The sequence below is a fragment of the Protopterus annectens genome, chromosome 3.part1 (genome assembly GCF_019279795.1).
Source record: "Protopterus annectens isolate FY-2018-M chromosome 3.part1, PAN1.0, whole genome shotgun sequence".
Lineage (NCBI taxonomy): Eukaryota > Metazoa > Chordata > Ceratodontiformes > Protopteridae > Protopterus > Protopterus annectens.
This window is the reverse complement of record NC_056732.1, coordinates 1724224924-1724237761: the sequence shown is the minus strand read 5'-3', so window position 1 is coordinate 1724237761 and position 12838 is coordinate 1724224924. Positions and strand designations below refer to the sequence as shown.

The 12838-nt window shown below is 44.8% G+C and overlaps 1 protein-coding gene across 1 annotated transcript in view; it reads left to right on the top strand.

Annotated features, from left to right (window-relative positions):
- Positions 1-12838, top strand: part of LOC122797847 — a 135380-nt gene that overhangs the window by 30732 nt on the left and 91810 nt on the right. Inside the window, exon 3 of the mRNA XM_044066368.1 lies at positions 4559-4685. Within this exon, the coding sequence (XP_043922303.1) occupies positions 4559-4685 (127 nt within the window). The remainder of the gene's footprint in view (positions 1-4558; positions 4686-12838) is intronic.

The following is a 12838-nucleotide window of genomic DNA, read 5'->3' as shown; positions in this document are numbered from 1 at the left end:
GTTATCACAGTTGAGAAGTAAAATGTCACAACCTGAACAACCAGACTTGAAGGAGTTGCAGGATTTGATGCATAGTGCAGAACAAGTGGGTAAACATACCTTGCAATGTGGTTTTGATGCTCTAGAGGCCTCATGTAGAGCTGCTGTTACAGGTTCAGTCATACGTAGACATGCCTGGCTCAAGGAGCAAACCTTGCCAGATCATGTCAAAGCTAAATTACTAGATGCCCCTCTGCGAAAGGATGTATTATTTGGTGTTAAAGCTGAGGAGGTATTAAAGAAAATGGAGGAAAAGGTTAAATCAATGCAAACAGTGAAAGATTTTCTACAGGTACAACCTCCACGTTTCAGTAGAAATTGACCTTCCAAAAATTGGTCCTTTCCAGCCACGGACAGACCCCAAAGAGGTAGATACAGGCGCCAGAGGGGCAGAGGGCAATCTCAAGGATCGTTTAGAGGCAGACAATGGCAAGCTCCTACCCAAAGAGGTGGTGAGGATAGTTCGCAGCCATTCAGAAAGCAAGCCCAATGACTTTCCCCTTTGCATGCCAAGCAAGGCTCAAATGGCAGCACCCTTAGGCGGAAAACTGGCATTATTTTCAAAAAATTGGCATATTGTCACTAAAGACAAATGGATCCTGGACATTATAAACAGAGGCTACAGATTCCATTTTCACACCCTTCCAAAAATGAGAGGCATGCCAAACCTGCCACACAATCAAAGGGCAGAGGCACAAAGACAAATTTCAGATCTCATGGACATGAAAGCTATTCAAGAGGTACCTACTCACGAACAAGGTCAAGGTTTTAATTCCAGACTATTCCTGGTACCAAGGAAGGGAAAAGATTGGAGACCTATTTTGGACCTATCCATGCTAAACACATTTCTACTCGTACCAAAATTCAAGATGCTCACATTACAGCAGCTTCTTCCCATGCTGGGCAAGGAGTCTTGGCTGGTAACATTGGACCTCAAGGAGGCATACCTGCATGTCCCAATCAGACAAAATTGCAGAAGATACCTCAGATTTCTTGCAGGTTCAACCCATTATCAATTCTCTGCATTGCCCTTTGGCTTATCTACTGCACCCAGAGTATTCACGAAATGCCTGGCATCAGTAATCACCTACTGCAGACTTCAAGGGATACAAATATACCCATATTTGGACGACTGCCTGATCCAAGCGGACAGCAAGCACATACTTCTGAAACATCTGGCTTTTGTAATAATGTTGTTGAATTCTCTGGGATACACAGTCAGCAAAAAGAAATCAAGGCTAATACCCTCTCAGAAAATAATTTTCCTGGGTGCCAACTTGGACACAAACACCCAGATGGCCTACCTCACGCCAGAGAAGCAGGGGCAACTAACTCAATACTTCAGAACACTAGCAAATTTCACCAGGCTGACTGCAAGGAAAATCCTGCAGGCTCTGGGATTCATGGCATCTTGCATCCTACTAATCCCATGTGCAAAGCTGCATATGAGGAAACTTCAGTGGTACCTGAAAAACCTATGGTCTCAACACAGCCACAGTTTGGAAACAATAATACCACTAATTCCATGTCTTCAAAAGGAATTTCTGTGGTGGGCTCAAGCATGCCAAACAAACACAGGTCTCCCATTCTGCAAGCCTCAAGCAAATCAAGTCATCACAACAGACGCCTCGGACAATGCCTGGGGGGCGCACATGACAGATCGGTGCATTCAGGGCAAATGGTCCCAAAAAGAAAAGCACCTTCACATCAATCAAAAGGAAATGCTAGCAGTAATAAATGCTATTATAGCTTTCAAAGACCTTCTGCATCCAGGTCAACTATTGATAAGGACAGACAACACCACAGTAATGTGGTACATAAACAAACAGGGAGGAACTCATTCATACCCCCTATGCAGGCTGGCCATGTCACTTTGGAACATGGCTCTGGAATTACAAATCGAACTTCAAGCACAGTACTTGCCAGGCAAGGAAAACACGCTGGCAGACAACCTAAGCAGAAATATGACAGATCCACACGAATGGAAGTTGCATCCTCAAGTTTTTACAGAGATAATTCAAGCATGGGGAAGGCCAGACATAGATCTCTTTGCCTCCCACAAAAATCACCAATTGACAAAATTCTGCTCAAGGACTTTTCATCCAAAGGCCTGGAGAGTGGACGCTGTCTCTTTCAGTTGGACAACAATGACAGTTTATGCCTTTCCACCTCTTCCTCTGCTGCCCAAAGTTCTATTAAAAACCAGAGCAGACAGACCAAAGATGATTCTCATTGCTCCAGACTGGCCAAGACAGCACTGGTACCCACTCCTGAGGAGCCTGACGCATTCCCCTCCATGGACCCTACCTCTAATGCCTCTTCTTCTGATTCAGCACAGCTTCAAAACTCTTCACAGTCAGCTGAAAACACTCAATCTGGCCGCATGGAAGATTCCTTAACATCACAACAGACCCTACTCTCCAAGGAGGTGCAGGATGTCATTTTGGAGGCCAGAAGGCCGTCTACTAGAAAAGCTTACTCCGCAAAATGGAAACGGTTTTGTGCCTGGAATGAGAAAAAGGGCCAGAATCCTGGAAAACTGAATTTACCTCAAATATTACAGTATCTAGCTGAGCTGCTAAGCAGTGGACTTTCATTCTCCTCCATCAAAATCCATGCCTCAGCCATTTCTGCAGAATACAACACTGATCCACCCTTATTCTCTCACCCCCTCTTAAGACAGTTCCTCAGAGGGGCTAAGAATATAAAACCCCCAAGGAAACAACCAATACCTGCGTGGGACCTCAATTTCATTCTAGAAAAGCTGACCTTGCCTCCTTTTGAGCCAGCTGCCTCAACAGATTTGCAATATTTGTCCTGGAAAACAGCTTTCCTTCTGGCTATCACCTCAGCTCGTAGGGTATCGGAACTACAAGCCCTCATGGCTGTGCAGCCTTTTATCATCTTCCATTAGGACAGAGTTTCCTTATGAACCAACCCGGCCGTCCTTTATGCCAAAGGTGGTATCCAGGGTAGCTTTGAATCAGTCTATACTTACCTACCTTTTACCCTAATCCTCAAAACAAATGGGAGAGATTACTACATTCTTTGGACATCCACAGACAGCTGCGTTACTGTTTGGACAGAACAAAGCCTTTCAGAAAATCAGAACAGCTCTTTGTGTCCTATGCTATAGGAGCTCAAGGGAAGCCAATTTCCAAACAGACAATTTCAAAATGGATAGCCCACTGCATACGCTTTTGTTACTCTTTCCATGGTAAAACTGTACCTGCAGGCATCAGATCTTACTCCACAAGGGCCACAGCTACCTCTGCAGCTTTCCTCAGAGGAGTTCCTACCAAAGATATTTTGGAAGCAGCCACTTGGAGTTCTGTGCATACCTTCTCCAAGCACTACCACCTACCATTATACTCCAAAACTAGAGCAGGCTTTGCCACTGCAGTCTTGCAGGGCATCCTGGCTCCTCCTAGTTCCACCTAGTGCCTACCACCCCTTTCATAGCTTTGGGATTCTACCCATCTGTTATGACTGCAGCTGTATGCACGATGAACATAGTACAGTTTTGTACCTACCATAAATGCAGATGTTCGAGTGCTAATACAGCTGCAGTCCAGGTTTCCCTCCCTCCTTCCCCTCTTGGGACAGGCCTATTGGCTAACACCTCCTCATACATCCTGATTGGGGTATTCATTTATGGTGTATTTGCTTGCAACTACTGTATTTTGATTATTTTGCATTGTTTTATTACACAAATTTATGTATTGCCTTCCTTCTGGGGGCACCTGATATCTGGGGCAAGAAAAACTGAAGAAAATGGCGTTGGCTGGTTCTTTTATACCCCTGTCGCACTGACGTCAGGGAAGAAGCGACGACAAGCGACGCCGGACCTAGACTTTGGAATTCGGCCGACCGAGGACCCGCCTGACAGCAGGAGAACCCATCTGTTATGACTGCAGCTGTATTAGCACTCGAACATCTACATTTATGGTAGGTACAAAACTGTACTATTTTCATGTACTGATAAATGTCGTCATGTCTTTTGCTGCTTATTCCAGTAAGTTATGTTTTACTAAATGTTTTTGTTTGTCTTTTCGGCTTTTCCCGGTAAGGGGTCGCCACAGCGGAACTCTGGTCTGCTAATGATTGGCAGTAGATTTTTATGGTGCAGAGTTGCCAACCCGACACCCAACCTTCAGCAAGGAATGCCCATTCATGCATGTCTTTCGGAGGCCACACGACCGCGGGGAGGACATGCAGACTCCACACAGAAGGCACTCCCTGCACACTAGCTGAGAATCGAACAGGAGAACCTCTTGCTGTGAGGAAACAACGCAACCGCTGTACCACCGCTGCTTCTCAAGTTATGTTTTACTAAATAATGAATGAAAGTAATTGTTTATTCTGGCTAACTCATTCCAAATTAATGGGAAGAAAATATGATTTATTCTAGCAGATTAGCAACTAGTGAACCTGCACAATTTTGAAAATATCTGGTTTTACTCTTTTTGAAATATTTTAAAGGTGTGTGAGATATAAAGTAAACATTTTCTGCTTTCAGGTTCCACAAAGATTTGAAGATGTCGCTGTTGAGTTTTCAAGAGAGGAGTGGAAGATGCTGAGTGAACAGGAGAAAGAGCTACACAGGAACGTGATGGTAGAAAACTATGAGAACATGATATCAGTAGGTAAGGGGATATCAGGTGTGTTGTCATTATGTCAGGGTTATACATAACTGAAAGGATGGTGCTGCTATTATTTTCTAGCATTTGTTAAAACGTCCGTTATATTCCGAATGTTAACGTGCTATGTATTATACTGATTTTAATACGCTTCCTTCATTTTTTACAAAATGGTTTTCTTCATATTTTATCGTTGAAAGCCATTGCTGAGAAGTCCAGCAATTAAGTGTTCAGTTTGACATTAATACAAATATGGTGTTACAGAGTATAGGTATCACAGTACCCAACAATGATTTGTATTATATCAGTTTCATCATCAGTATTATTTTGACCTGTTAAGGACAGGCCCCAAGTTTTCTGGATACTGTGTACTTGTACCGCAGAATCTGATGTAGAAATAACTTCGTCTTCATTTCTTCTTTTTTATTTTAAGAAGTCTTTTTGTAAATAAACTGCATCATCTCAGAATGATCCATTCATTCACTGATACATGTTTCTTTTAGTTCAGGGTCACTGGACAGGCAGAGTTTATCCCGGTAGTAAGGGAGTGTAAGGCAGATAAACTAATTCTGGATTAGATGCCAGTCTGTCACACATTACATGCACACACAAATATGGCTTTCTTGTCTGTGAGGTATTTGGAAGATCACTAGCTTGTGCACAGCATGTCTTTGTGATGTGGAGCGCCTAGTGAAAACCTAAGCAGACACTGGGAGTACATGCAAATGGCACATATAAGGCACCCATATGAGACTGAATCAGGAAAAGCAAGTGCCATAGGGCAGCAGTGCTAATGGCTGCATCTCTGTCCTACTCACCTCAGAGTCATTTCAAGAGAAAATAATTTGCTAGTGCAGGGACTGTAATAATGAAATAATCTTGTTAAGCTAAACTAATAACATTGTACTGATTCACCTTCTATCAGTACCACATGGTACCATATCCAGTATAGGCTTGCTACAGTGTTGGGATAATCAGTAATGGCAGATATTTGCAGTGAAATTTATGTTAGGACATTACAGCATTTCCTTTTCATGTACATTGGCACTCTGATAGGAAGGCTGTCTTTTCCTAAGATAATTTTCTCTTCCAATTCTCTTTCTCAGGAAGTGTTTTACCTTCAGGTCTTCAGGCAGCAAGAATACTTACATCTGTGGTAGTGGTAGGCAGAATTCCATTTACAGCCCACATCAATGATTTGTTAAAAATATGTTATCTGAAGTTGTTAATCTTCTTCCTATTCATCACTGATGGGTTCGGTTCCGAGCCCTCGGAACTGAGTCAGCCTTATACCAAGCTTGCGTGCACAAAAACTCTTCAGGTAAGCTGCTACCCACAATGCCCTTCACTCAGTTACCTCAGATCTCGGTTGCTGCGCAACCATATAACAGCATTTCACTGAGCTGTCCAGCTGTTATATTTTTCAAATTTTATAAGTATTTGTGAGTTCTTTCCTGTCAGTTTGTTATCTCTTCTCTAATTACTCACTCAGCTCTACCCACAGGTATCTCTTTTATCGTACCATTGTTGGTATTGCCCTTTTTACCCTTGTGGTATTCCGAGTACCATTGTTGGTATTTCCCTCTCTCTCTTTATATATATATATATATATATATATATCTATATATAAAACTTTTCTTTTAGTTGAGCGTTGTGTGTGTTTCTTCTGTTATGTCTGAAAAGAAAGGGACTATGGGGTTTAAACACTGCTCTTTTTGCAGTGGTAAACCCCTGAATAGTGATTTACATGAGGAATGTGTGTATTGTTTGGGGGTTCTGCACTTATCTGCGAAACCTCCCTTTGACATTTGTGCCAGCTTCAGTCAGCGGATGCAGAATGAAGGACGAAAAAAGTTAATCCTTAAGGGCCTGCTTCCTTTGCCTTTTTTGGAGGCTATTTCTGCGTCAGAGGTCTCATCCCCTCCTTCTGTGGACAAAAAACGTCCTCGTTCAGACCCCTCTTCACCAGCCGGTGATAGGGGCAAGACTCATAAGCACAAGGCCCATAAGACTTCTACTGAGCACCAAATCACCTCATCGGTTCTGACCACCTCGGCTCTGAGTTTGGCTTCAGTGGTTCATGCAGAGGTTGCCATGATCGCCTCGGGCCGACGACTACGACTTCCACTACAACTTCGGTTCCGGCCAGTTTGCCTGCCTCTACCTCGTCACTGGTGTCCCCCATCTCCGCTCTGAAGTCGGTTCCGACAACATCTTCGGAGACGCTATTGACCTCAACCCCAGCTGTGACCTCGGCTCCGAGCCCGTTCTCGGCTACAGTTATTCCCCTGCTGCCTGTTTCTAAACTGGAATCTTCGGTGCCATTTTTCAAATACACCATGGACCCAGTACTCCCAGTCTGTGGATCCATTTGCCGGACAAGCCTTTAGCCCCTTTTTGGACTGTTCTGATTCCCCCTCAGGGGCATCGGTAAGGTCCGCCAGGAGCCTATCAGAATTGGATGTGGTGCACATCTTTGATCAGCTGCTGACTGCCAGGGGAATTACAAATTTTCCTAGAGCCCATCCCACTCTGGGTTTTGGGTCTATTACCCCGGCGACCCCCATGTATTCTCCTTCCTTGGATCCCTCTATTCTGAGGCTCATGTCTCCGATGTCTATGAGAATGACCCCTTGCCTCGGCACCGACAACGACCGTGTCTGAGGCTCTGAGGCCCCTTTGGGTGTCTGTTCCGTTGGAACCCACCCTTCCTCAATCTCATGCTTTGGGGGGGGTGGAACCCTCGGTTCCAGCCACACTTTTGGTTGTGTTGCCGATTCCGTCTTCGGGTCCGAGGGTGACTCCCTCCCTGGTTTTGCTTGAGGCTCCATCTCCGGGAGCAGACCTCATGGAGCGGGGTGTGACTCTGGTTCCGAAATTGTCTTCTTCAGTTCCAGGCTCCCATTCCTCTTCAGGCAGGCCTGCTTTCTGGGTGATGGAGAGGGTGCTTGCTTTGAGCAATCCTCCTACGTTGGAACTTCCACCCATTCCCTGTAGCTATCAAAGGCCACCCCCCAGGACTCCGAGAGCGCAAGGCCCAGGGAAACCCTGTTCAGGGTATTTACCTTTCCAAGTCTTCTTCGGATGCTCCCACCGAAGAACCCCCTCGGAAACGGGCGTTTAAGAGGAAACACATGGGGACTCCCCAGAGGAGTCCCTCAAGGAAGATACAGACTACGATGATGGGGAAGGATCTCCATAGTTACCCCCTGATGATGTCTCATTTGAAGAAATCCTGGAAATCTTGAAGCAGAGGGGTGACTGGAAGCCCTCCAACCCTTCCTCAGAGGAATCCATATTCCTGCAGGCCTTCCACTCTTGGCCCTCTACTTCTTGGGTGACCCCCTCACCGGCCGATGAGTTGGTCAAGCTCATCGTGCAGTGAGCATGGAAGAATCCCAACACTGTTGAGGCCATCCCCAGGAGATCAGATAAGATAGTCTCCCCTCCAGAGGATCAACCCCATTGGTCTAGTGGTTTGCCAGTAGATGCTATGGTGGTGGCAGCTTACATAAAAAAGGACCTTGCGGTGTAACACATTGCATTTAAGTTACCTGGCACTTGCTCACTAAAGCAATTATATAAGTCAGCACTAAAAAATTAAAAGCACTACACCCTCACAAACTCCCCTTGAGTACCTTGTTCCCCATTGGCCCTTTTTTTTCAATTATAAAGGAATTCCCATTACTATTCTAGCATGTCCAAAGGTCAGTTGTCAATCTCCTCTCCGGTCCAGCTGGTGAATCTGGGAATCTTGAGGCAATGTTACAACTGCCTCATGTACACAAACAACCCTCTCCTCCTCCCAACAAATTCCAACACATGTGAGAGATGCATCCATATAGCCAAACTGGAGGCTAAGCTCTCTCAACTCAGTACTGGCGTAACCAGTCAGGAGGAGAAGGAAACCACACTCACTACAATTCCAGTCTCACATAGACCTACCACGACAACAAACCAAACACATAAACACACAAAAACATACTTGAAGGCTCTAAATAAAAATCTGCCTAAGCAGCAGAGACCTCCAAAGCAGACACCCAAGCAACCGCTACCCCAAAACAAAACACGTGCAACACATAGCTCACAAAGCCAGTGTGCCAAACAGTCACAGCCCTTAAGGCTAAACAACACACCTGATATACTTGTTATAGGTGACTCTATCGTCAGGCACACTGACGTCCCGCTCACCAGGCTGAACAAGGAGAAGGTCATGGTGAGCTGCCTGTCGGGTGCTAGGATCCGCCACATAACACAAGTACTCAGGTCACTCCAAGGCAAGTACAAATATGACTCAGTCATTGTCCATGCTGGTGTGAATGACCTGAGACGTACCTCCCTGGACTACATGAAAAGAGACATAGAGGAGCTCTCTGAGCATGTGGCCCAGGCCAGTATGACCCTGACCTTGAGTAGCATCTTACCCTCACCAAGAATGATGCCACAATATGAAGGTGTCATTCAAAGGGATCCAATGCCTGTCAGCCTGGGATGACATGCTCAACAAACCACGATGCTTCGCTAGGGACGGCTTGCACCTGTCACCCCTGGGCTTTCGGATATTGGCAAAGGCTCTTGCTACCCCCATAGTGCCTTTTTTAGGCAAGGCTCAAAAGACAAACCCATCTCCATAGGTATCACAAGGGATAAGAAACTAAGAGTAATGCTACTTAACGCCAGAAGTCTAAACCTCAAAATGCACGCACTCGAAACTCTCCTTAGCATGGAGAACATCGATATCTGTGCAGTAACAGAAACCTGGTTCAAGGCTCCCGAGAGCACCCCAGCACTACCAGGTTATACCTCATACCATGCTTTTCGGCCCCAAAACTTGGACCGAACCAGAAAAGGAGGGGGAGTATCAATATTCGTCAAAGATACCCACACCCCCAGGATGGTGGCACAGCACGAAGCATCAGAGACTATCCATGTGCAACTAACAGTGGGTAAAACTGCCTTCCAGTTTATAGTCTGCTACAGACCACCCTCCCAAACCCAGGAACCCCACTCGGCCTTCCTGAGAACACTGGAAAATATGAAGGTCTCTCCAAATACTATTATATTGGGCGACTTCAACTACCCAAACATAGGCTGGGAGCATTACTCTAGCTCCAACACCCTAGCCCAAAGGTTCCTAGAATTTATAAACTCAAATGCTATGGAACAACTTGTTACCACTCCCACAAGAGGGGAAAACATACTGGACCTGATCATCACCAACATGGGGACTCTGTGCTCCAGACCAGAAGTGTATCCCTCACTGGTAAGATCAGACCATAAACTAATCTCACTGGATATTCACATCCCGACCCCACTTCCTGCCCAGAAAACCACAGTGAAAAACTTCTCTAAAGCATATTTCACACTCCTCAAAACCGAGGTGGAATCCTTCGAAGCCCCTGGGCCTGTGGAAAATACGGCCCAGACCGCAGAATCCTTTATAAATGCATTCTATGAACACCTTCAGGAATGCATGGATCATGCAATCCCAAATAAAACCAAGACCCAATCCTCCAAAGGCAGACGTCCTGTCTGGTGGACCCCAGCCATAAACAAACTATACAATAGAAGGAGGAAGCTACTAAATGATAGAGCAAAATCCCAAAAAGGGGAGGCATCTCTGATCAGTATTAGCAAAAAACTACGGGCACTCATAAAATCGTCTAAGGCCAGCTTCGAGAGAAAAATTGCACAGGACACTAAGGATATTCACAAGGCTTTCTTTAGTTATGTTAGGAACCTGGGTGGGAATTCCCAGATATGCTCAGAATTAGTCCAAAAAATACACCGAACCCACAGACATTGCCAACATCCTAGCTGACAGGTTCAGCGCAAACTTCTCCCCACATTCCCCACCAAAAGGGCAAATATCTATCCCAGCAGAGTGCTGCCCCCCTGACATCTCAGATGCTCAGGTAAGAGCCGCCCACTCCAAAGCAAAAAACACAGCATCAATGGGACCAGACGGTGTCCCGGGCTGCGTCCTACATGAACTCCAAGAAGAGCATTGAATAGAGGTGAATTCCCAAGACACAGAGACAGAATTTTGCACACAGTGCATTTGCTGCTTTTTCTTTTCTAGTTGAACTCCAAGAAGAGCTAAACACAAACATAAAACTACTGTTCAATCTCAGCCTTACTACAGGATATGTACCCAAAGAGTGGCATACAGCAACAGTGGTCCCTCTCCACAAAGGTGGTGCCTCAGTGGATCCTGGAAACTATTGCCCCATAAGCCTGACTAGCTTGGTCTGCAAAGCTATGGAAAGGATCATCATGGACCTCATAAATAAAGATATTGGGGACCTACAGACACTGGATCCTACCCAGTTCGGCTTTGTTAAGGGCAGATCCTGCCTCTTAAACCTGGTTGATTTCTTTGAAACAGTCACCAAGGCCATTGATGAGGGGAAGGTGGTCCACACAGCCTACCTGGACCTCGCAAAAACCTTCAATACAATACCCCACTCGGGCATTATAGATAAGCTCACCAGCTTAAATATAAATCCCTATGTCATTAGATGGGTTGCAAACTGGCTCAAGGACAGAACCCACATGGTTTGAATTGCCGGAGCCATGTCAGACTCCAAACCAGTTACAAGTGGCGTCCCACAAGGCTCAGTCCTGGGACCTCTCTTGTTCGGTATATATTTCTTGGAGGTACAGGCCAACATGGAAGGACTGTGGCTGACCAAGTTCACAGATGATTGCAAACTGGGTGCCATAATAGACTCTCCAGCCGACACAAGCATCCTCCAAAAGGGCCTCATAGAAACTTTGAGGGCATGGCAGGCGGATTTCAAAAACCCACTGCACTTGTGTATGGCAGTAATACTGCTGAGAACAGGAGAATGTTTGAGCAAGAGTACAATTTCATACAGCCTGCATTTTCTGATAAAGATGACTGTACAAAGACATTTATTGTACTTAATTTAGCTAGGTCAGAAGCTATTGAAAGGGAACGTTCATTTGTGTATGCACCTGTTAGCTCTACTGGCTGAGTCAAGGGTGGACCCAGAGTGCATTAACCAATTTAGAGAAATATGTAATTCCCAAACAAGTGTTACAAAGGAAAGGCACTTATTTTGTACAAGGGATCAAATACCTGATGAAACTTTTGCAACATATATAACTGACCTGAGAAATAAACCTAGAACGTGCAGATTTGGTGACTTAACAAATTAGTTAATAAAAAACAGACTTTTGTGTGGTATAAAAGATGATGCTGTGAGAAAGATTTTGCTTCATATCAGTGATTTAACCTGGAATAAGGCTGTTGAGATTTGTCAGATATATGAGCTCGCAGAAAAGCACACAAATATGCTTACAAATGAGAGTAGCTCTAGAAGGCACAGTGGTAAAGCTCATATAGTATGCAGCATGTGGTTAAAATAAACAGGCCCAAGCACATGGCAGCTGTAACCCCTGCAGCATCTCCTGGTAAACCCCATAACTTTCTAGCACATTCCAGAAGCGCCACTCAGTGAAGCATAAGAGTGAGTCAGCAAACTCAAAGCATGGGCCCCAACCCAGTTTCATTGCTAACTGTCGTAATTGTGGTGGAAGTCATGAATCTAAAAGGGAAAAGTGTTTTGCTTTTGGTTAGCAATGCCACAAATGCAATAAATGGAACTATTTCAAAAAATTTTACAAAACAAAAGGCCCACAATCTTTTATTAAAAGGGACCATTTTAAGAACCGAGTTGATCAGTTAGACAATGGCAACTGTACTCTTTATGTTGATGGTGTGTCAGTGCTTCATGAAATGGTCAGTGCAGTAGATTTAAGGGTGAAGAATGAAGTATTTTGTACTGCTCAGATAAATGGCAAACCCACAAAGCTCAAAGTAGATACAGGCTCGAAGTGCAATGTTATGTCTGCAGAAACATTTGTGAAGAGTGTGTAAAGGTGAAAGGCTTGATTTGGCAAGGTGTGCGAAACTTGTTGCTTATGGAGTTGAAGAAATTCAAACAGAAGGCTCAGTTGTGCTTTCATGTTACTCTGCTGGAAGAATCTACTACTTATTATTTTATGTAGTCAAGTGGCACGTCCAGCCATTATTAGGGCTCGGAATTGAATATGGGACTGCTTTCATTTAATAAGCAAGTTCACCATGTTAGCTTAAAAGACCACTACTCTAATTTTGCCCAGTACATTTT